General features: G+C 47.3%; 1 protein-coding gene across 10 annotated transcripts in view; it reads left to right on the top strand.

Moving 5' to 3' along the window:
- Nucleotides 1–23,413, top strand: part of LOC147603872 (mRNA export factor GLE1-like) — a 97,858-nt gene extending 74,445 nt beyond the window's left edge. For 3 of the 10 annotated variants that reach the window (XM_086796135.1, XM_086796140.1, XM_086796139.1), the window contains 5 exons: nucleotides 8,041–8,127; nucleotides 17,058–17,141; nucleotides 22,252–22,383; nucleotides 22,626–22,748; nucleotides 22,824–23,413. In XM_086796135.1, coding sequence (XP_086652261.1) covers nucleotides 8,041–8,127; nucleotides 17,058–17,141; nucleotides 22,252–22,383; nucleotides 22,626–22,748; nucleotides 22,824–23,045 — 648 coding nt within the window. In that variant the 3' untranslated portion in view covers nucleotides 23,046–23,413. The remainder of the gene's footprint in view (nucleotides 1–8,040; nucleotides 8,128–17,057; nucleotides 17,142–22,251; nucleotides 22,384–22,625; nucleotides 22,749–22,823) is intronic. The other 7 variants (XM_086796137.1, XM_086796142.1, XR_015265550.1 and 4 more) reach the window with 6 other exon arrangements.
- The last annotated feature ends 705 nt before the right edge of the window (nucleotides 23,414–24,118 follow it).

Raw genomic sequence — 24,118 nt, 5'->3', positions numbered from 1 at the left:
ACATGGACTGTCCACCGCAGCAATGGACTGTCCACCAAGGGTGCCCACCGCACATGGATTGTCCACCACAACACGGACTTTCCACCGCAACAGTGCCACACCAACACGGACTGTCCACCGCAATAGTGGCGCCAAGCATTGGGATCATCCGCAACAGCGGCACTGACGGTGATGTGTCTGGGAGAACTTGCCTCTATAGCCCCGTCTGAAGCACACCACCATGAAGAGGAATTATCACCAACACCACAACACCAGCAGACAACACCACAAGAAGGCACCAGTACAGGTAGCTGATGTCCCTTGATCCTCAGCCGACTCAAGTTTACACTTAAGCTCACTCCAAGCGCCTCAAACTGTATAGTTGTCTCTTTGTGACGTCCTCCTAGGTCAGCTCTGATCTCCAAAGGCTCTGTCAATCCACCTAAAGCCTCTCCTGACCAGAGCTGAGTTCCAGTTGACCAAAACAATCCCCAACTGATGCAGAATAGTCTGATTCTGTCTCCGAAATCCTTCCTCTTGTCCCCAGTCAGGATCTTGTCCTCCAGGCACCTCTGGCATCCTCCAACTCTCAGGCTATAGTTGTGCGATTAGGATATCACCCTAGAGGATCTCAGCTGATGTAGGTTGAATTCCCTTCTAACTTGAAACAGTCTATAACTGGCACCTAGACCACTAGCAATACTAAACTTGTCAGACTGACGCCTGATTGCTCTTGATCGTCAACCCAGACCACAAAAAATGTTAAACAAGACCAGACTAATCCTCAAACAACCTCAGTTGACCTATGCTGACACACAACTGATCAGGCTGCCTCTTCTAGTACTTGTTGGCTCAAACTCAAGCTAACTAACACAGATCTGATTCAACACAAGTCAGAACTTCACTCACAGTTGTTTCTTCTCAACAAACTCCATCAAAATAACATATCTAAAACCAAAACATAAGATTTCATAAGTCAAGTATAAACAAACTTCCGTGTGTTGATACAACATAGAAAATCTCAACAGCCCTATGATTTTGGGGACAAATCTCAACAGCCCTATGATTTTGGGGACAAATCAGGAAAAGGAGAACACAATGATACCAAGGAAGCTCTGTATTATTGTCTCAGTAAAACCTTGTATTCTCCACTTCACAAAAACCAGAAACAACCACCATAACTGCAGTAACACACTACATACAGCCACCAACATACATTGTAAAAGATTATTGATGAAGCCTTTGAGCTGTCCAGGTTCTAACAGAATTGCAACCACAGAGGTCGTAGAGAACTCGCCTCCTACATGATCTGCTCACCTTCTGCAACTTCTGCTCTGGGAAAACTCAAATCAACTCAAACAAAGCCTGCGTTTTTTCTCTTTCGCTCCTCATGACTCTTTTCTTCTCTGCGCCCTTTTGACCTTCTTCTTGATTTCTCTTCTCTACTCTCTTCTCGATGTACAGCTCACAGGAAATCCAATCTTCGCTATCTACAGACTTCTTCCAAGTGTCTCCTATTCCAAGCTTCTCTCCACAGCCTCCTGCAACTTTTGCCTTTCTTTTGCAGGCTCTCCTCTTTGCTACGTACAAGTGTACTTTTTCACTATTGGCTATGGCGGGCATAGTTGCACCCGGTTCGCGCACCGCCCCCTAAGTTCGATTCGATATGGTTCGGTACGTTTTAGTACGGTTCATGTGCTGGCGGTTCGATCCAGATCTTGACGACGGTTTTTTTTTTGCCCGTTTTTTTTGACCGTTTTGTTCGTCGTTTCTTTGGCCGTTTTTGACTGTTGGAGAGCCATTTGTTGGGCGTTTTTTGGGGCTGTTCATTGCTTAGCTTTTACTTTCTTGCCTTGGCCCTTTGGTTACCAACTTGCCTTTGCTTGAGCCTTGAGCCTCTCCCTATTATGTATATAATAGGCCCTCCCCCAACCCCATCCTCACAAGTTCTCATTGCTCAACCCTCCCCTCACAAGTGCTCATTGCTCAAGTCTATCCTCTCCCTTGAGTCCCCTCTAGGCTCTCTCCCTCTTCCTCAAGGCTCAAGCCTCCCCCTCAAGGCTCAAGGCTCAAGGCTCAAGCCTCTCCCTCTTCCTCAACTTTCAAGCCTCTCCCTCTTGAGTCTTCCTCAAGCCTCCCCCTCTTCCTCAAGCCTCTCCCTCCCTCTCCCTCTCTCCCTCTTCCTCAAGCCTCTCTCTCCCTCTCCCTTTCCTTCTCCTGGGACCCTTCTGTCCATCGTATTTTTAAGTATTTTTTAATGGACCGTACCTCCACCGTATTTTTATTTTCAAAATTTAGCAGTGCGTTCCCAGACCGTATTTGAACGTACCGTACCAAATCCAACTTTTCGTACCTGACAACTATGATGGCAGGAATGACTAATTTCAATTTTTTTGGAAAATGGCCACACAACAATTACCATTCCTAAGGTTTCTAATCATACATCCATGATTTATTTTGTTTTTTCTTGGGGTAGGGTAGAGATTTCATTTGGGCATTTTTTTCGGGCTCAAAAAAACCTATCATAACCCCTATGGTTAGAGCATTAATGCTCAACCATATGTTGTTGGCTCACTAAGACAGTCCATAAAGAAAAATACATCCAAAAAACAAACTTCTGCTGCACCAGTTGACACATCTACAGCAGTAGGTTGGTTTGTTTCCAACATCTGCACCAGTTGACACATCTACAGCAGTAGGTTGGTTTGTTTCCAACATCTGTGCTTCCTTTTGAATTGTCATTCAATATCAGGACTCCTGCTAAATGTGCTCCTGGTCCTCCCTGTCTGTCTGTCAACTGAGATCTCGTCAATACATAGACCAAATAGAGTAGGAGACAAGGGGCAGCCCTGATTCACCCTGATAGTGCTGTGTATGATCTCTGAGTCACCTCCTGGAGCCCGTACTCTGCGTGTGACTGACTCAGAGAGTGTAATGATCCCCAAAGCATCTCTGCTGGCACTCCCATATCTTGTAGTCTCCTCATCAGTTTGGCCCGTGGGACGATATCAGAAGCTTTGCGGAAATCCACAAAGAAGTAGTATATCCTATGCTCTTGAGCTCTCCCCTCCTCGATGATCCCTCGTAGTGCAAAGATATGATCTAGTGTGAAGTGCCCTCTCCTGAAGCCTGCCTACCTGAGTGCTCTGAGTCTCTGTTCCTCGGACCATCTACTAAGCTCATGCTCTAAAATCGAACCATAAGTCTTGGCCAAGGTGTGACCAATCATGATAGTCCTGTAGTTGTTGGGGTCCATGGGGTCACCTGCTTTCAAGATAGGTACAATAGTATTCGAAGCCCTCACATAGAGCCCTGTTAAACATGTGAGCCAGTAAAGGGGCTAGCGTGTCCGTAGCATGAGAGATGCTTGGTGAGGAGTCCATCATGATCTTGTGCTCTCCCAGTTTGCATCCTGTCAATATCATCTCTCACCATGCTCCGGTTAAAGATGGAAGAGTGTGGGGGATGAGGTTCTGGTGGATGGAGGAGAGGTGGCTGTTGGGGGGTATGGTAGAGAGAGGTGGCATAGGTGGTGTTGGGTGTCGGTTGAACTGCGCTTGCTGTTCACTCGGATAACAGTGAGCAGTTTTACCTGTATCTCTCGAGTAGGCAGGCGATGATCCTTGAAGATCCTCCAGGCCCCCTTACAGTCCCTCCCAAGAAATAGGTGGCATAGCTCCTGCTCAATCCTGGCTAGGTAGGCTCTCTTCTTCCTTCGTGTGAGACGTCTGAAGATCACTCGTGCCTACTGGTGAGTGGTGGATCCTAGCGCCACCTCTTGATGTAGCGGGCTTGACTATCATGACATTCGAGCTATTCTGTGGGACATTCCCTCCTGGTGATGTAGGGGTGGCTCTAGAGTGCAGGAAGGCAGCTACAGCGGACGTATGGAGGGTGGCTGCGAGTTGTGTGGCAAGCTCATCAAGTGGGATGTGGGGGTTGAGGTGGGAGAGGATGCGGTAGACCTGATCAGAATAGATGGAAAAGGTCTCTCTGGTGAAGTGGTATCTCGGGTGGTGCTGGGGCAAAGTAGGTGGTTGGGTGGTGTATTGGCATGTGAGGGAGAAGGCCAGGTATGCATGGTCGACCCCAACACCGATGGGGCGAGGCGAGATGGTAAACTCCGGAATGAGTGGGATTAGTGAGAGGGATCCCATTAGATAGTCCACTGTACTGGCTCCATGTTTGAATGGGTAGGAGGTGAAGGAGTTGGATCGAGGCCATCTGGCTAGGCCATTAAAATTGGCTAGCCTATGAGCCCTGCCGAGGGCTAAGAGATACTCTCCATAGTCTGTGGGGGTTGTTGTATCCTATGATGTCCACTCCAGATCAGATCCGTACCCATCGTGTAAATCTCCTGGTACATGGGATCATTTGTCTCAAAGAAGGGTACCTGTGCACATGTGGTGTGGGGAATTGAAGTCTCCAGCTTGGAGGATGTCCCCTAGACTGGAAAACTTCATAATGTCATCATCAAGGGGAAGGTATGGGGACTCTCCATGGGTGGCATATTTAGAAGTGGAGGGTGGAAAGTAGCACACTGCAAGGTAGATGTCCTGGGCCCTCTTTGTCTAGATCCTCACCCACAAAAACATTGTAGCCTCATCCCGCCCGATTCCTGTATCACATGCTGAAGCTCCTCCCTATATAGTAAAGCCACTCCTCCTGATCCTCGAGTACCCCCTGCTCTGCATGGGTGTGGGCGGTGAACAGACTCCTATCTGTATCCTCTCACCTCTGGAGGCCGACTCCCCTGGCATTGATGTGTCTCTATGTATAAGACCCAAGTCTCTCCCTCTAAATGTCTCCTCGAACAGACCTGCATCTTTCCTCAAGATGCCATTGTAGTTCCAAACCGCATTCTCAGCTTGGTCTCATAGGTCTCCCACCGTCATTGGGCACGTTGTACGGTGATGATCACCCTCCCATCTCTGTACACTGCCCATTTCCCTGCCTTCCGTGGGTGTGATCTCTGTAAAAGTGCATCTTCGTGGGGAGCTCCAGGAGTGTGATCCATGTGCAATGTTTGTAGAGGCTAAGAAGATCTGACCGGATAACCCGGTTGGTATCCTCGTGAGACAGCCGGAGAAAAGGGGAGTCCAAATTGCACTGAAGGGGGGGTAGGCGGTCCATGCAGAGCCCATATACTGAGAACCAAGTGGAAACTAGTGCATACCATACTCCAGAGTGCCCCTCAAGTGCTAGCTGTCTGAAGGACTCCAAGGCAAGCCTCGGGTACTTGTGGGGATCCATGTGACTGATGCGATGGAGGTATGTGACTGTCTGGAAGAGTGCCTCCACTACCATCGGGGCTGCAGCAAACTCTGCCTGGATAATCTGGTGTGGGACTGATGGTTTGCTACCGATCATGATGGTTTCCTCCATGCCTCTTTGCAGTTCGGCCCTAAGAAAAGTCGGTATAACTCATCCTCTTTTTGAGCATAGAACTCCCTTGCTTGTGCTGGGTGAGCCGTTGAGAAATCTGTTGCGCTTGGCGCTTGGTGATTTACCCAATCTGCACCTCATGCTTAAGACGGGAGCGTGTGGCCCGACATTCGTCATCATACCAAGAGTTTTGGGGCATGGAACTGCAAGGTGGCTTGGCGGTAGACTGCCGCGTGCAGATGAAAGAAGCTGTGGCGGATGTGTTGAGTATGGTGGTGAGTTATGTTGTGAGGGTGGATAGGGGGACAATAGGTTCCACATCGTGGAGTTGGCGGTAGATGTGGTGGGAGTAAACAAGGTCAAGCTCGTGATCAAAGAGGACCTGAGTGTAATGTGAGATGTGGGGGGGGGGTGGAGGGACGGGTGGTGTGCAGGTAAGAGTGAAAAAGAGGTAGGCATGGTCAGCTTCAAAAGGGGGTGGCGGAATGGAGAAGTCGGGGATAAGGTGTGCCAAAGCCGGAGATCCCATAAGGTAGTCCACAGTGCTAGTACCTCCTGAGTGAGGGAAGGAGGTGAGGGTGCCGGAGGAGGGCCATCGGGACATCCCGTTATAGATAACGAGACCATGTGCAGCTCCCAACTCTAAGAAATATCTCCCATACACTGTGACCTCCTCACGGTCCTGTGATGATCGCTGCAGCCCTGTGTCAGTGATGTCCAGCTCTTGTAGCCTTATAGGATCGTCTAGATCAAGTAGTGGGACCTGCTGACTTCCCGTTCTGGCGTTGAAATCCCCGAGCAGGAGGACTTCCCCCAACTGTGAGAACTCCATGATATGCTCATATAATGGTAAGTACGGTGACTGGCCATGCTGTGCAGCGTAAGGGGAGTGGCGTGGTGCAAAATAACACACAGCGATGTGGACGACTCTGTCACTACTAAGTTGTAGCCGCACCCAAAGATATCGTGGATGCTCGTCCTTCCGGACGATGCTGAGAATCTGTCGGAGATGGGATCTAAAAAGGACAGCTACCCCCTCAGAGCCACGTACTCCTCCTGATGTGCGGGTCTCGCCTCGAAAAGCCGACTGTCTGGCGGGGGGTCGGGTACTTGAGAATGTGTGGCTTGAAGAGGCTGTGGGTATGTCATCCATGGCTGGTGGGGCATCCTTTTGTGGTCAGAAGAATTGAGTGATGGTCGCCTGGGGCCGAGGTGGATGTCTCCCATGGGGTCTTGACTCCCTAATAAGTGAGTCTCTGTGGTGATGACGCTTTGGTAGAAAGAGGCCCAGGCACTGCTGATCTCGGTATTCCATGATTGTGGATAAGGGTCCAAACCCCTCTCTGAAGAGACAATGGAACGTCCCTCGAATCTCATAATAGATGGTGCACCTGCATATCAAGTGCTCCTGTGACTCGACCTCCTGCTGGCACATAGTGCATATCCTCTGCTCACGAGGTATCTTCATGTCTTTCCCTGTCTCTATCCTCAAGCGGTGCGATGACACCCGCAACTGGCCCATTGCAATCTGCATGGCACGTGACATGTATATGTCAAGATATCTTGCCTTGAGTATGAAACCATCCTCTGTGAGCCTCAGGAAAGTCTCCATGTAGTACTTCCGTTTGTGTGAGAGAGGCTCATGTGTTGTGATGCAGGTATCATGTATGTATAGTCCCAATAATCTGATCGCCCGGTTCTTGTTATCCTGAGAGAGGCTGATAAATGGGGAATCCGGGTTATACTAGAGTGGGGGAAGGCGATCCATCTTGAGTCCCTACCTCGTGAACCAGGTGCATACTCGGCTATACCGTGACTCGTGGCTATGTATTGATCCTATGAGTGTATGTGACTGTTTGGAAGAGTGCCTCTAGTACTATGGGTGCTGGAGTGTTCAGAGGCTTGCCTCCAAATTACCTTAGTTTGGTTGGAAGTTGTCATATGGTGGTGGTTGTCGAAAGATTTTTGGGTGCTGGGAGGACTGTCCTGATCCTATGAGTGTATGTGACTGTTTGGAAGTGTGCCTCTACTACCATGGGTGCTGGAGCGTTCAGAGGCTTGTCTCCAAATTACCTTAGTTTGGGTGGAAGTTGTCCTATGGTGGTGGTTGTCGAAAGATTTTGGGGCATTCCTGGCAAATAACATCAGGGCTTATGTTATTTCCAAGCAAGAGGTCTCTTTTGGAAAGTAGACAAATATCTTGGTACTGATAGAACTCATTGGTAATCATTAGCTACAAAACAGATTCGCAATGTTCTGTATGCTTCCTTGGAGTTTGAGATATTCTATGATGTCAAGAAGGATAAGCATCCAGAGAATTTTTTTGCACCCTCGTTTATTTTGTTAATGAAAGGGTCAGTATAATATGGCACCACTTGAAACCCAAACACTCAATTATGTATTCCCATCTGATGGCACTTCTGTGATGATTTTGTCTTCTCTCAACATTGAACACCAAGAAGCTTGCTCTGATCTCTTTTGATAATGTTGCAAAAGATGAGTGTGTGAGTTTATCTCCAAATGAGTTGAATGTTGCATATGTAAGCTTTGTGTCAAGACTGATGGAGTTGCTTCAAGTATGCCTGGTATTTAAATCTGATCCTGAATATGTTTTTTCCCACTCAGTGGTTAATGCTTGTTTATCATCTGCCTGTTTTATTTTTGTTCATGGTGCAGCTTATGTCCCAATGTGAAATTCAAGTTTCAAAGCTTCCTTCTTTCGCTTTTGCACTGGCTCAAGTTGTTGTAAACATCAGTTCACGTGTAAGTCCAACTTGAGATTATAAGGATTTTTGAAGTAAATAATTCAGCATGTACTAGCATTGTGAGCTCTTTGTCTATGCTTATGTTACACTTCAAAACGCCAGAGATAATATATCCTAGCTCATCTACCATAGTCACAAGGGACGGGAGACGGTGACGGGGGACGGGACGGGGGACGGCCATAAGTAGGGAACGGGGACGGGGGAGGGAACGGCACTCAAAAAATACTTTTTTTTTAATTTTTCTACTCTACACTTATTCTACTTTGGAAGTACATCAAAATGAGCACAAATTTACACTAAAATGGTTAGCTTTTGAGTCATATTAATAATTAAGTAGATACAAAATGAGTCATGACTCAAGAGTCCCTTTGAGTCATATTAATAATTAAGTAGATACAAAATGAGTCATGACTCAGGAGTCGGGACTAAAGGACGGACTCAAATGAGTCAATGACAAAAAAGTGCTGAAGACTAGAGGCTAGAGGCTAGAGCTAAGTAGTAAGGCCCATGAATCATGATCCATGAATGATCATCCACGTGAAGTGCTCGCCTCATGGTCATGGGTAGCTTGTGCCAAAGAAGCATCAAGCTCATCCTCAGTCTCATCCTCACTGGCATGCTGCTCCTGCACCTCATCCTCCTGTTGCTCTTCTTGTTGACTCATCTCCCACTCGGTGAAGGAATCTGCCTTCTTGGTCACGCTCTTGCAAAGCATTCGCAAGTTCGTGCTGACGAAGACAAGGTCATTGGCACGCTCTACCCCGAGTCGGTTCCTCTTCCTAGAGGCAATGTGGCTATAGGTACTCCAAAGTTGCTCCAAGCAAGAGGAGCTGACGGCCTGGCTAAGTATGCGGATGGCAAGCTGCTGTGCAGCTCCGGTCCATCTGAACCAAAGTCCTCCCACCATAGAGCAGCACCAACTTTGGAGCGGTCAACCTGTGCATCATGACAGCCATAGGAGCCATGAAATGACCTGTACATCGAAAGCTGGTCCCTGATCTTGCGCCTAACCGATGCATCAGGCACAAGACGATCCAAGATGATCCTCCATCCAGCGCTCACCTCCCGGTCGCTCTCCTGCTTGTTGCCTTGGAATTCTCAGTCCACCACATAAGCTGCTGCATGCAATGGAGAGTAGTAGGAATTCCACCTTCCTAGACACAAGGCATGGATCTCCTCGTATCTGTCTTCGTCAGGCACGAAGTCTTTCAACTTCTCTATCATGCGATCCATGGCCTCGTAGACCTTGCCTATGCATGGTTGCATAGCGTCTACAATCCTCAATAGGTGGACTATGGGCCTCACCATAGCATCTGTGGTCTTCACACGCTCCCACCAAGAGGCGTCATCCGCCTGTAGCCTACACTCTTGGCCAGTGTTTGTATGGGACTCTTGCATGGCGACAAACTCATCGCTAAGGAAAAGCCCCCTCAAAGCATCACTACAATCCTTCAACCGGCCCAACATGAGAAAGTTGTAGGCAAACCGGGTGTCGGAATATTCGAGGAGAGAGAGACAGGACCTCTTGTTGAACTCATGCCGAAGTCTTTGGTGGTTGAGGACAAAGGAGACCATGGTGTTGGCCTCCTCAATGAGCGGGCTGATCCATGGTAAATGCCCCGATGTCCTTGAGGAGGTTGTTTAGGCAATGAGCCATACAAAAGGACACCGTGACATGTCCATACATACTTTGGAGAATAGCTTCCGCCGCCCTATTGGAAGGCTCCCCATCCGCAACAAAGCCCACTACATGCTCGGGGCCAACGATCTCCATGGTGGTAGCCCACTCCGCCGCAAGCACATCCGCGCTCTTCCCAGTGCCGGATGCGTCATGAGATGAGATGAAGTACATCTCTCCGTGGGAATATGCAACCATGCCGTGAATACTCCTCTTGCGGGTGTCACTCCATCCATCCACAATGAGGGAGACTCCGTTCCTCTCCCATTGTTGCTTTGTGTTGTCGGCCGCTTGCTCTACAATGCGCTTCTCCTTGTCGAGCAATGTAGTGCGCAAGCTCTCGGATGAGGGGGGCGTATAGGTTGAGCCATACTCCCCAATCTTCTTAACCATGACCTTGAAGTATTCCGACCTATTCAAGAAAGTAATTTACTAATGAGAAGGGGACTAAGATGATGAAAACATGAATGATGAATTGGCAATGATCGATTGCACTTACCTAGCCGCTTGAAAGGCAATGTGGTCGTGGAAGAAGAAGCGGGCCACCGCCATATCCACCTCCTCCTTCAACTTGGGGTTCCAATTCTCCCCAAGTGTAGATTGTTGCCGTGGGCCACGTAATGATTGAGAGGCCGTAGAGATGGAGGGTGCCGGTGTCATGGATGGAGTAACATTCCGACTTGATGGTGAAGGTGATGGTGTGCATGATCCCAATCCACCACATGACTCCATGGTAGAGGCTTGAGTTCCTCTCCCCATCGTCGCGGGATCCACGGCCACTCGTGGTTGCTAAGCTTGTCAAGAAGTTCCCGTCTCTTCTCGGGCGTGACATTCGTGCAAAACCTCACCTCATGCCCACTCTCATGCAAGAGGTGGGCTCGCACTTTGTCGGCGCCACCCGTTCGCCGGTACGGGCAAAGCTTGCATACCCATGGCCAAGAACCGCCTCCATAAACGGATGTGGTGTAGTTTACCTCCTCCCACCATGTCCATCCCGTTGTCCTTCTACGAGAAGCCCCGGCACGTGAGGAGGATGCCATGGTTGAAGATGGCTTGACTCTTGAGCGTTGAGGAATGAGAGAGAGAGAGAGAGAGAGAGAGAGAGAGCCTAGAGGCTTGGAAGTTGGAAGACTCGAAGAGTCAAGACTGAAGAGGCTCGAGGGGGAGGTGAGAGCCTAGGCCCTAGAGCTTGGAACTTGGAAGTTGGAAGAGAGAAGATTCAAGAAGCTTGAGCCTTGAAAGCTTGAGCAATGAGCCTTGAGAGTTGTGAACTTGTGTGTGCTTGTAGCCTTGTAGAGGCTTGTTCTTATATAGATAGGCAAGAGAGAGAGAGGAAAGCCTCAAGGGCAAGAGAGAGAGAGAGAGGGCCAAGCCTCAAAGAGCCAAGGGCCAAGGCCCAACAGCCATAAACGGCTAGAAGAGCCAAGGCGCAACGGCCAAAAACGGGTGCAACGGCAGGCGCAATGGCTCTCTGCCATCCTCGCACAGTGCCGTCCCCGTCCCTGCGCCGTCCCCGTTGCCGTCCTTGAAACGTCCGTTGGGGGACGTCCGTCCGTCCCCGTCCCTGCGCCGTCCCGTTTCGCCGTACCGGCGTTCCAAGGCTCCATCCCCTCCGTCCCCTGTGACTATGTCATCTACACAAACAGAGATAGATCCTCTTATCAAGTTAAGCATATCCGTACTTGTCTAGCCAGTTCTCTTGCATGGTGGAAAGTAAGATTTTGGTCATTTTCCTTCTTGGGTTTCGTTCTCCTTGCATTACTACATCTTGGCTTAGTTTATATATATATATAGTAAAAAACGTGAGCGTACTTAAAGTACTTATCTTGATGCGTACTTTACGTACTCATATCGTATACGTACCATTCCGCACCGTACCTAAAGTACTCAACCACTGTGGCTCCTCTCCTAGGCCTCCAGGGGTAGCTATCTAAAAATAAGCCAATCTCTTAGTGACCGAGTGGGGCCCATACTCAAAGCTCCCCAGGATACATGCGGGCCAGTGTTGCCAGGCGTTTTTGAAATGGTAGGTATGAAACGGGTTTCATACGTTTTGAAATGTTTCATAAAAGTTAAGAAACAGGTACAAAACAGGTTTCATACAAAATAGAAAAAGTATGTATATTTTTAACTTGAAATATACAAAAGAAAAAACTGTTGACATAACTTATAAGAGACTACACTGAATTCATTTCAATAAAAACAAAATACATGTAAGATATGATGATATCACAAATCACGTGGGTGATGACTAAACAGAAATCACTAAATAGAAATCAAAAGGATCACCACGTGGGTGACGAGTCATGACTCAAAATCCAAGATCAAAATAAATAACATTTCCAAAGTTCAAACTAAATAACATGTCCAAATAAAATGATGCTGGCGGCTGCTAGCTGCTATTTGCATGCTCATCCTCATCTGCATCCTCATCTACGGGGGGGTGACACGAGCGTTGATTCGATGGCAAGCTGGCACACAAAATTGTGAAAAAGTACAGGCGGCTGCCACTGGGAAACGCGCACAGAAAAGGTACAAAACGATTCGATGTGACGGGTTGTAGGGTATTAAAATATTCATGATGAATAAAAAACGCGTTTCGTATGTTTCAAACCTTTACGAAACGCGTTTCTATGCAACACTGGTGGGGGCAAGCCCCCGACATATGACCATTGGGCAAACAGATCAGGGGGTTCCAAATCAAAGGCAAGGCGTTCCTCGGATGCAATTGGAGTGGACTGCTAAAGGGACGGCCTGAGGTGATCCCAAAGCGCGCGAGAGGCTGTCTGCAAATCTGTCCTCAAATGCCATCCGGCACATTGTCCCCTCTAGAAAGCTTGGTCTACCTTGTTAGTCTTTCTCAAAATCTAGAAGGAGAACTATAAGATCCTATTGCCTCAACTTGATCGAAGTAATCGCCTCCAAAAGGTGAAGATGTTGTCCAGAATGCTTTGATCCTGGACAAAACCAGTCTACGTGCCATGAATCAAACCCGGGAGGAAAGGCTACAGTCTCCGGCTGATGGCTTTGGCTAAGATTTTGTAGGCGGTCCCTAGGAGGATGATGGGTCTCCATTGTCCAATCTCCAATTTGTCACCACCCACCTTGGGAATCAAATGAATCAGTCCATTTGACAGCCTCTCTAGTATGGAGCTTGTGGTCGTAATCTCATTGAAGGCAGTAATGAAGCTGCCTTCCATGAGGTCCCAATGCCGAAGAAATAAGGAAACTGGAAGCCCATCTTGTCCTAGGCATTTGCCCCTATGGGTAGTGCCGACAAGACATCCACAAGCTGCTCTAAAGTAAAGGGTGTCATTAGGAAAGTCCGGAGAACGGGGGAGACCACCTTCGCGAAAACCGCCAAACTTGCTCACGCGTCTCCATCTCCTGAGAGCATAGGGGGATGGAACAAAAGAAGTCCGTGACAATGGATCCATCCTGGCCGCGCAATTTGTGGATACCAAATCCTTTGCTTCTGTGGCCCTGGGATCTCAAAGAAATCTCCAGTGGCCCTGTCCCCTGATTGGGTCCAAAAGGAGGCTCTAGTATGGTATCTGTACTCCACACTGTGTTCCTTGATGGAGCTAAGCTCTGAACAGGCTGTGCGGCCAATTGGGCCTCCATGGGCTGTCCGGGGTACACTCCTAAAGCAGTTGCAAGGAGTCTAGGCTCCAAGACGGATTCTCCTTTCTTGCTCTTGGAAGCCAGCCAGTCTGCTTTGTGTGCTCCTCCTGTAATAAACTGCTGATCTGTCCAAGGCCTGCGTCTTAAGCTCTTGCAGGTGAACCAGTGCGATAATCCAGCCTCTCGCAAATCTCCTGTATCTTGCTGCGAATCTTGGAATCCTGAATGAGGTTGTATGGGATCCGGGTGCTCAAGTGTATGTCCTGCATTCATGGGTCCTCCAGGGAGAGAACGACGAGTGCATGATGGGAGAAAGTAGTGCTTGCCAGAATACCAATCATGCCACCTCCACAAGCCCACTTATCCACATAACACCGGTCTAATCTGGAAAGGTTGGGCCCTTTACTCCTGTCAGATCGCAACTCTCGGGGCTACGTCCGAACTCCGGTAAATGCCAAGGTCTTGTCCCCTCAAAGCTAGAATCAACCTTGGTGGAACTTTCGGAACCACCCTCCACTCCAAGAGTCTTGGGCATGGGTTTGGATGGAGAGTAATCGCTATCTGTCCTGGGGCGAAGTTGTGCCTGATGTGCACGAATCCTGCCCTCCATGTGAACTCATGCTGTCAGGGTCATGGAATATGCATACTTTGGGCTCCATCTATCACAATGAAGGTATCTATAAGGAGGAGGGAGAGGTACTGCCACTGAAACATGAAGAAATACAGAGAAACACCTCCAGATTGGAGGACACCAGCTCCCCTCTCGGGTCCTTGTGGCCAAAGCCACCTCCATCCGTGCCAATGGCCAGAAGTGAATGATCACGTCGGTGATACGGAGATCATGCAGATGATGTGAGAGCTCTATTGCCTACCCATGAAGAGCGGCAGACAGCGACTCCGTGCTCCAATCCATCCCTAGCGCTTCACTCAAAGGGAAGGAGAAGATCATCGCCCCACTCTTTGGGTGGAAAGCATGGAATGATGCAAAACCACGCAGATATGAATGGGGGCCACTGTCTCCTCGAAGATGCCCGCTCTCTCAGCTGGGAGGCATCGGAGGTAGTTGTAGTCAACTGGCTGCCCTGGAATTCTGGGAGGGCCATGTGGCAACTCTGGAGGGAGAGCACGCATCAGAGAGGCAGCGATGGTCATCGCTACCGGCCCCAAGAAACAGTGGACAACCAAACTATTTGCAGCCTAGTGCTCTCCTGAGGTGGAAGGGGGTGGGGGAGGGGGTTTTGATGAAGCCGGGGTGGAAGGAGCCCTACGGAAGAAAGCCAGGGCAGAATATTGGAGGAAGAAGGGTTCACCGTGAGAGAGGGGGGGGGGGGGGGGGGGGGGGGGGAGGTCGGGCCCTCCTGATGCTCTTAAGGGTCAGAGGGCCTCACAGGAATCTGGATGCCGGGAGTGTGATCATAACAAGGCATCAGTCTGCTACTAAGATAAGTTCTCATAACGGTTCTTTGACAAAGCCGTATCCTCTTGTGGCCTGCCACACTAACGTGCACGGTGCGTTGCCGCTCTGCTTTGGACGGGGACAGCGGTCTCAGTCAGGGATGACAGAGTGGCTTCCATGGAGGCCTCCTGGAGGTGTGAAGACGAGAAGATGCCGACACTCGCCAAAAAGAGAAACAACCTGAAAGCTGAAAAAACCTGACGAAGGAGAGGATAGGGCTGGGGGGACGAAGAGGCTCAGGCTGTGCTTCAGGGGGCAGGGGGGGAAAAACAGAAGAGGCGGTAGGAGAGAAAATGGCTCAGGAGCACAAGGGGGGGAGATGAAAACAGCCAGTGGGGGAGCTGAAGGCGGGCGAAGGCGGAAGGTGGGTTGAAGCGCAGAGCAGAGGCGGCTCTACAGGAGGAGGAGAGCTGGGGGAGAATCCAGGCAGGGAGGAGGGAATGCAGAGAGGCGGAGGGCAGCGCAAGAGAGAGGGAGCTGGGTGATGGCGATGGCAACAGGTGTGCATACTGGGGGGGAAGGGGGGGGGTTGTTCCAGCGCTCCTGCATGTGACAGCTTCAGCAACCTTGCATTCTGCGACAGATACTGATTCCCTCTTTTCATTGTTCAACCCTCCCATATACCAATTAACCTGTTTCTTTCTTAAAAGTACATACATAAATTTCTCTTACACAAGGATAGACTGTTTCTATGGCCACTTTCATCTTGGAAGTGCTTGATTGTCGTGATAGTGAGTGGTTCACCCACCTCCACGTCCTGTTAGACTTGCTTTACTATGTAGTCTTGGGGAATTTTTTGTTTTGTTGTTTTTATGCTTTGTTTCAAAAGATGAAAGATGTGCTTTTGCATACGCTCAGAGCCAGCTCGAAGTTTTCTTCCACTGGCCGTGGAGGGTGTTTATGATGTCCGTCCATATGCTCCTGCTGGACTTAGCGGGTGGCGTGGTAGTGCCCTCTATGGCCTCACTGCAGTGAGCACGCCAAATGTGCCCTGTTGCTATACTTTTGACGATTGCCCACCTTTGACAGGGGCGTGTTGGCCTCCTCCCAACTGGGGCTGTTGATAACGGGGCTGGCATGATACTGTGATGAGAGAGAAGGGGGAGGTCCTGCCCTGTCTCCTCATGTACTAGGGTCAGTGTTGTCTCAGAAGCCCAGGCTACCGCTCCCTAGGTGATGGTGCGGGCTGGTGCCTAGTCTATGGTGAAAATGCGGAGGATCCGCAACGAAACCTGTTGTGCCTTGGGACAATCCCGAAGGAAATGCTGCTGCTGTCTCCAGAAGGTGTCCACATCTAGAATAGAGAACCGGACAATCTCCAATTGCTAGCCAGGTGCCCACTGCCAAGCTCAGTGTCCGCCAAAGGAAAAGAGTAGTCTTCCTTGGTCAGAAGCTGCCCCACAGCTGCTTTCAAAAATCATGGAGGAAGCGCGTGGGGATGCCCTGTGTCTGCCAGTGTGCTGCTGCCGCTGTCGTACGGCATCTGAATCCTGCAGACCAGATGGACAGTGTACTCAAAGAAAGGGATGTTTGGGGCATCCTCGGGGGTGAAGGGATTGTGCACTGCCACACAGAAGGATCCCAATGTAGATGCATCAGTTGCTGGACCTCCCGTAACGATAATCTCCAAGATCTCTAGAGCTCTGGCCATTTTGGCCGCATGAAACCCAATCACTTCCACCCTCTGTAAAAGTGCAGCTGCTGAGGTCCTCTGTCGAGGGGGGCTTTCGAACAAGGATTCTTGATGATGTTGTGCAAGATTATGGGCTTCTGGGTAGTCGGTGAACTTGTGTTGTATGGCTACTACACTTCTTTACTTCTGTGTGCGGATTGAAGGGTTAGGAGAAAGTCGTTAAATTATAAAGAAATACTATTACCTTATTGAACTATTTTTTTCAATAAATCAATCAAACTTCAATAGAATCTCAGTTGAATAAGTAGGCAATAGTTTTTAGCACCATCTGAATCTCATCATACCTTTATTAGACAGGGTATGTTCTTGAGGCTATCGAGCATGCCCTTCTGTTTGTGTTTGTGGTATTTGTATATGTTTAATGTGAGCCATCACAAAAAGGTATGTGAAGGTGTGAAAATTTTCCATGTTGGAGCCTTTTTTTTTTCTTTTTGGGCTTGGTTGTTGATAGTTGTTTTGGTTTCTTGACTCCTATAGATTCCAGAAGTAATGGAAGTAGTGGTTGCAAAGCTAAATCGAGTGTGCATTTTTACTGTACCGAAGTACTACGTCTTCAGAAAGGTGACATCAGCTCTCATGTCACAACACATTAAACTTAGAATGCCTACAAAAGGGTTATTAATTAACTATATCAAATGAAGGTACAATATGAATGCATAGAATAAGTAGGTATGGTTGACATTGGAGACAAAACATTTGCAAGTAGTAAATATCAAGGACATCAAAGTAAAAGAGTACACATGAACGAAGTTATGTACTTTTAGAAGGCTTGTGAGGTTTCGACTGTAATTGAACCTTGAAAGCATCAGCCAACCAAGACACCTTGGATGAGGAGAGGAGTGCTGTTAGATTCGAAGCCCCGGGCTGATTAATAGGTCTAACTTGTGGTTACGTTAACCTAGGGGCTGGGTTTAGGCAGCATAAGGGTATATTTAGTGGTTAACAGAGGCATTAAGCTAATTATAGCACTTGGTTTATAGGGTGGACATGAGTGTTCCATAACAAGGTATTTCCTTGGTGGACATAAGTGTTCCATAACAAGGTGTTTGCTTGGTGGAAAGATCTTTGCTTGAAGATTTTCTGCTTGTGTTTGCATCACCGTTTGTTTCCATCAACAAAATAGACGACTTCTGTAAGTTTGGGTTGAAAATGGGGAACAAGACTTTTGAGACCTATGTGGAGGAGTTCAAGGATGTAGCCATTGGAATCACTTTTGACATTCTTATGGGTGCAGTCCTCACCAAACGGTCCCGGTCGCAAGATCACCCACCCCCAATTTCCGTTCTTCCTCACCCCCCCATTTGTGGTAGTTCTTCTAGGACCTGGGTATTGACTCACATGCCATGTGAGAAATGGTCACATTTGTTAAGCTGCCCAAGTCCCCCAAGTACCAACTTGACTAGGGAGATGTTTCCCACCCTTGCCACAATGGGTGGTATAGATGTTTTCTAACTTAATTACATTAATAGAACTTAATTGATAGGATCCATTTTTTTTTTTTTGTAAAAGGCTATGTACAAAGGAAGAAACCCTCAAAGAAGAGGCAAACTTCTTAAAAAGCAGTCACGAAGGCTAAAAGCACTGAAAAAATAAAGCCAACTAGCCATCAGCTATCTGATCCACGTGGATGGAATCAAACAAAGACTGACGCAAGGATTGACGAAAGTAAGGATAGAGTTCAATCCTTTTGGAATGAAAGACCAATTGATTTCATGCATGCTAAATTGTCCATAAAGCCTAATATCTAGTCTAGATTAGAAAGGGTTGAGCATGATCCAATGTAGAAGGCCACTTGCCAAAGAGCCAAAAAAAATGGAGAAGGAATACCTTGTGTCCATACTTTCCAGAAACGCCGTTTCTGGCCCACCGAAACGTTTCCGAAACGTGGAAACGTTTCCGTTTCCAGAAACGGCGTTTCCAAGGTGTTATTTTTCCAGGGTTTAGAAACCCGCGTGCTGTTTTTTGCCGGCATTTTGCGCGCTTGTTTCCGCCGCCTGTTTGGAGCTGCTCTACCCATCTACCTTGCCCTCTACCCCTCTACCTCCACATCAGCCCTCTACCACGCCCTCTACCTCTACTTGGGGCCTCCACCTTTGCCATCTAAGCTCTACCAAGCAAGGAGGAGTCGCACCTTGCTCGTAGCCTGCAGGACCAGAAAAACAGCCTCCACTTCTCGAATCTCTCCGAGTCTCCCGACCTCGAACCGCACAAGTAAGTTAAGTAACATGGCTCGGACTGACAGTGCCGAGCCACAACACCCGCTGCACCACCCATTCTCAAAGCAGAGGGGGGGATCCATCGCTTCCACTTCAGCAGAGGCAGAGGACCACGATCCTACCATTTCTTCATCTGAGCCTGACTCTCATGAGTCGGAGGATGACTCCTCCATGGATGATCTTGATGAGTGATTTTTGGAGCACTTAGCTCTAGGATTTTGTCATGCCAACAGCTGCTGCCAGCCACATGGATATTTTTTGATCATGTTTTGTATTTACTATAGTCTATACATATGGATTATGGATGATGGATGATGGATGATGGATCTTGTTTTGTATTGACTCTTTTGAGGCTTGAGCCTACAGTTGTCATTTCTGAATTTTGATCTATCATTTGAGTCTTTGACATTGAACTTGAGCAAAGATGTATTTTTCAAGCTTTTGTAACGTTTTTATTAATTATATATGTATGTATTAAACCCTAAAACCGAAACTCCGTTTCCCCGTTTCTTCCCGAAGGCCGAAACTCCGAAACTCCGTTTCCCGCCGTGCTCCGCACCCCCGTTTCCGAAACTCGTGGAAACTATGCTTGTGTCACCATTTGGTCCCTTCACCAGTCTTGACCAGTGTTTCACACACTGAGCGGAACCAAGGTGTGAAAGGTGATTTTCCACGTAAGAAAGCTGAACCATCTATCGGCAAAGTTTGGGCGTGAAAGATGGCCACACAGCAAAAGCAGCATGGGATTTTATTCATCAAAGCGGCTTATAGTATTTATAAGTCGGTGTGTTCACACATCATTAAAGACGGGCTGGACATATTATTATTTCTGGCATGGACAGGTGGACAAAAGGAGGCGCCTAGATGAAACTTGGGCATCAAGCCAGGAAAAGCATAAAAGTTGATATTTTTGGGCTAAAACTTGGAGTACAAGCCAAGGAAAGCATAAAGTTGATATTTTTGGGCTAAAACTTGGAGAACAAGCCAAGAAAAGCATAAAGTAGTTATTTTGGGCCAACCCGGTTATTTTGGCAAAAAGGGGAAAAGTACTTCAAATATAGCTAGTCGACGTCGGCCGTACAGCAGCTCCTGGTGATGATCTCTTGCGTTGGCCGGACAATAGGCAGTTTTCTCTCTCTCTCTCTCTCTCTCTCTCTCTCTCTCTCTTCTGGCCTTGTCATGGGCAGATTTGGGCCTGTTTATGGAGCAGATTTTGGGGCTGATTTGAGAGCTGTTTTGGGGCTGATTTATGGCTCAGTTTTGGGGCTGATTTGGCACGGAATTTAGGGCTGTTTTGGGCTCCGTACCGGGCTGTTTTATGGACAGCTTATGAGCTGATTCATGGGGCTATTTTGAGACAGTTTTTGGATGGCTTTTGGTGCTGTGTTTTGTCTTGGCTCTGGATAGAGATATGGGCAAGAGATTTTGTGCTGATGCTGTGGAAAATCCGGTGCTGATTGCACCCGCACCTTGGTATCTTGTAAAAAGCTTCTATATCAATAAAGAAGTTCCTGTGGGGGGCCAGCCGTTCTGGCTCAGTGCGGTGTTATTGTATTATTTATGATTTTTCCGTTGTGTTATCATGCTTTGTCTAGTATTTGAAGTGTTGATCTATTATTATCGTTCCGGGTCCCCTGCTTGTGACACCTTGGAAATTTGAGCCGAACAAAATGAGAAATTCAGCAAAGGAAACTTTTGGTCTATGGACAAGACCAAAGAAGATGCATCATTGTTTCCTTTATGCAAGGGCAAGAAGGACATTTCGATGCAGCTATGTGCCTTTTTTTGAGTTGTTCTCCAACTGGGAGCACTCCCAACAAGCATTGCCATAAAAACAATCTAAATTTGAGCGACAATTGTGTCGACGACCGAGTTGTCTCAGTGAAGAGCCAAATCTTATTAACTCAATTGACAAACCAAAGAATAATCAACGTGTAGATCAAAGCAGCCGAAACCTGAGGGAAAGAGAATCTAGGATAAGTCATGTGGAAAATCCAATCCTCCGTTCTTTATACAAAACATTTCCTTCAGCATCAACATCATCTTGGCAAACCCAAATGCCTTTCTTTGAAAGAAGGTAAGCTTGCCAAGGGGAATAGAGAGCCAAAGGTGTAGGGAATGCCCAAAAGATATTTTCTTGTCTCAAAGTATTGCCAATCTTAGGAGGAATATCACGAGTCATCTCGGGTGGTGTTGCAAAAACATGCTGAAAATGCGTAACACAGTCATGCTCTAGCTGATATATGTTGTGTGTCCAATTGATAGGATCCACACTTCTACTGTTGGAGGATTACCTCAAGAACCATCCATCTAAACTTGGGACACCATTCTCATGGGGTGGCGAATCCCGATGGACTCTCCCCCATCTCATATATGGGCACTGGGTGGCAGTCTTCTCTTGCCACGACATTCCCCTTCTGAATTCTTGGCCTCAAAGAGGACCTGCACCCTGTCCGAGGAGGATTGCAGCTCTCCCCTTCAACAGATCCGAGTAGTAGGTTTCTACGGGTGGTTATGACACCTCTCAAGGGAATTGATGATCCATCCTGGGCAAGTAGCACTGGAGAGACCAGGCACTTGTTATATTGAATAGCTCATGGCATTTCTTTCCATTCCTCTTTGGTTTCTGGATGTTTGCTTCTTTTTTTCTTTTCTTCTGCTGTATAAAAATGGTTTGCTACACATGAATTTGCTTTCCAGAAAAAAGCATGAATTGAATTAGAGAAAACAGATTGTTGCTGTCAGTATGGAGGTTTCACCTTCACAGGTTTCCATAATAGTATTGTATGCAAGACTATGTGAATGAAGGATGTCTTGGAGTCTTCTTATGGGAGTTTCATGCCTATTGAGAGTCCCTTCTCAAAGATTCATGCCCACAAGCACTCCCCAAAGCCTGCCAACACGCCATCACCAGGCTTTTCCATAGAGACACAGGATAGTGAGACACTCGGGGGTGCATGGGGGAAAAATGACCTGCAGAGGAGTAGAGGAAGCTTTCTCTTGATAAGTCCATTAATTGTGCTCTCCATCTCGGTAAATAAAAATAAATAAAAAAATGGGGGGCTATGGCAGACTCGCATACATCCATGCCTTACACTCTCCTAGTTGTTCTTTCTTTTTGTTTCATTAGCGGAAGGGTCCTGAATGCTATGTGTAGTCTGTATTCTGTTTTTTGAAGGACCTGCAGCGGGAAGCTGTGGTCTAATTTGTATGCGAAGTACAACTCAGAGCTCTCTTAGTAGCTCAGCCAGGAAGTAACTCTGCATCAAGGGCACGAGCCGAATGCAGTGATAAAAGTATGGAAAGTTGTATCGCATGTTAGGGTTCCCTGTCTTTAGTGTATAAAACTTGTCCACAGCCTATTCGCGAAAAGACATCCAAAATAGGCAGAGGCTCATTTAGCTTGTTGACAAACGGTCCTAACATAGTTTTCCTGAACCAATTGAATGCTACAGAGCCAGTTTGAGAATGACAGGGCATACTACCAGGCACTTGGATACAATGAAGATGAGGGAAAATTGGAAAGCACAGATGACTATTCTGCTCGTATGAATGCATACGTGACTCTCTATGCTGCCATTACACAGGTAAGTGAGCTTTAGCAAACCACCTTTTTTTTAAATTTAAGTAATATATACAGAAGCTTAAATCAAACACAGTAAAATCTTTTGCATTTAATTAGATGTTAGTGCTTTACTTAAATGTAAATTGATTAGTGCTTTACTTAAATGTAAATTGATTGGCTTTGATTGTATTGCTTTTGTTTAACTGGTTTTTTTTTGGGGGGAGGGGGGGTTTTCTTAAAAGCGTCTGTTGGCATGTCACCTAGGCAGAAATTGATGGTGGTGCCAATCCGCATGGGTTGAAAGAGGGTTGGGCATGGTGTGCACGGTTACTAAACACATTTCCTGCGGACCGACTGACTGCTTCGGCTCTTGAAGCCTTTTTGAAGGTCAGGAGATCTTGACTTTAAGAGTTTTTTAAAACCTTAAGCAGTAGTTCAACTGTGTTTGCCTAATATGTGCAGGTGGCAGGCTTCAGGCTTTGCAAAACGTACCAGAGAGCCTTCATGAAGTTGTTGCATGTTATTGCAACTGATTTTATTGGAAGCCTTAAGCAACAAAATGATCCAGACTCCAGGGCAGTGGTCAGTCGGTTAGAAACCTACATAGGCACAAAACAGTTTCTACAGGAGCCAGATGGACATCACATGCCCAAGACTGACTTGTCCTCCACTTTGAAGTGCTAACCTGGCCCAGATTAATTTGTACTTTGACACACCTGATCTTTTCTGTGTTGCCTGTGCTTGTAAAATCTTGATTAGAATGGGATGTAGGATGGATGTGGTCTCGCAAGCCTCAATCGTCCTAGTATGTTACATCTATAGGGGCTTGCTGGTTGCAATTTTATACATGTTGAAGTAATGTAAGGGTCTCTGTTACGTTGAATTTAAAGTGGGATGCAGGATATCACATGGCATGCAGGAGCAATTGCACTTTATGCCAAATCAATGTATATAGCATTCTAATGTATCATCATGATTGTATGTTTTCGGTACACACAAGGCTACATTTGCTTAAGCCTATGATAAATTTTACATGATGTCATTTTGATGAAGTCTCCAAGGTAGCAAGCATTTGCAATAATTTTGAATAGGTACCTAATCACAATCTAGGCGGTAACCCCAAGTTACCTACAGATCGTCACCTCGTAGATGAATAGAGGAAGGTCTATGCAGAGCAAGTTAAACTGCTCGATACAGAGCACATTAACTTGTAGTCTCCTTGTATCATGCGTGTAAACTCAAGAGTTCAAGTACTCAAAATAGACTGTCCACATTTGGTGATCCCTGTCTTAAAAGAAATCAACCAGCATAGAGTATATAAAAAACTATATAACAGAAATCAATCAGCATAAAGTATATAGAAAACTATATGCTTCGAGAAGCCAAGATTAGGTGTGCCTTTGAGACGTTCATTATCTATAATACTATTATCCTCACTATCGCCACGTGGCCTATTAAGGGCTTGGCCACGTGGAAGTAGTGTGGATGCCAACCCCCTTGAGCGTCAGGGGGAGTGTGATGGGCAGCAGCAAAATCTTGGGTCCTCTCCTCTTTATCTTTTTGCTTGAAGTTGACCTCCCTGTAGGACTATGACCAGGATCCTAAAGCTAGGGCCGTGCAGAGATCAGAATCCTACCCAGTAGCGAGACAATCATGGCCTCCCTCTAGGACCACGAGCAGGAACGAGCTCCTCCCCAGAAGTGGTAGAAGGGTGCAAGCAGCCAGCCCAATAGGTCTTCGATCACTAACAACGTGAA

This window comes from Cibotium barometz, chromosome 63 (assembly GCF_041138505.1).
Source record: "Cibotium barometz isolate CiBa-2024 chromosome 63, ASM4113850v1, whole genome shotgun sequence".
Classification (NCBI taxonomy): domain Eukaryota; kingdom Viridiplantae; phylum Streptophyta; class Polypodiopsida; order Cyatheales; family Cibotiaceae; genus Cibotium; species Cibotium barometz.
This window is presented reverse-complemented; position numbering and strand designations above follow the sequence as displayed.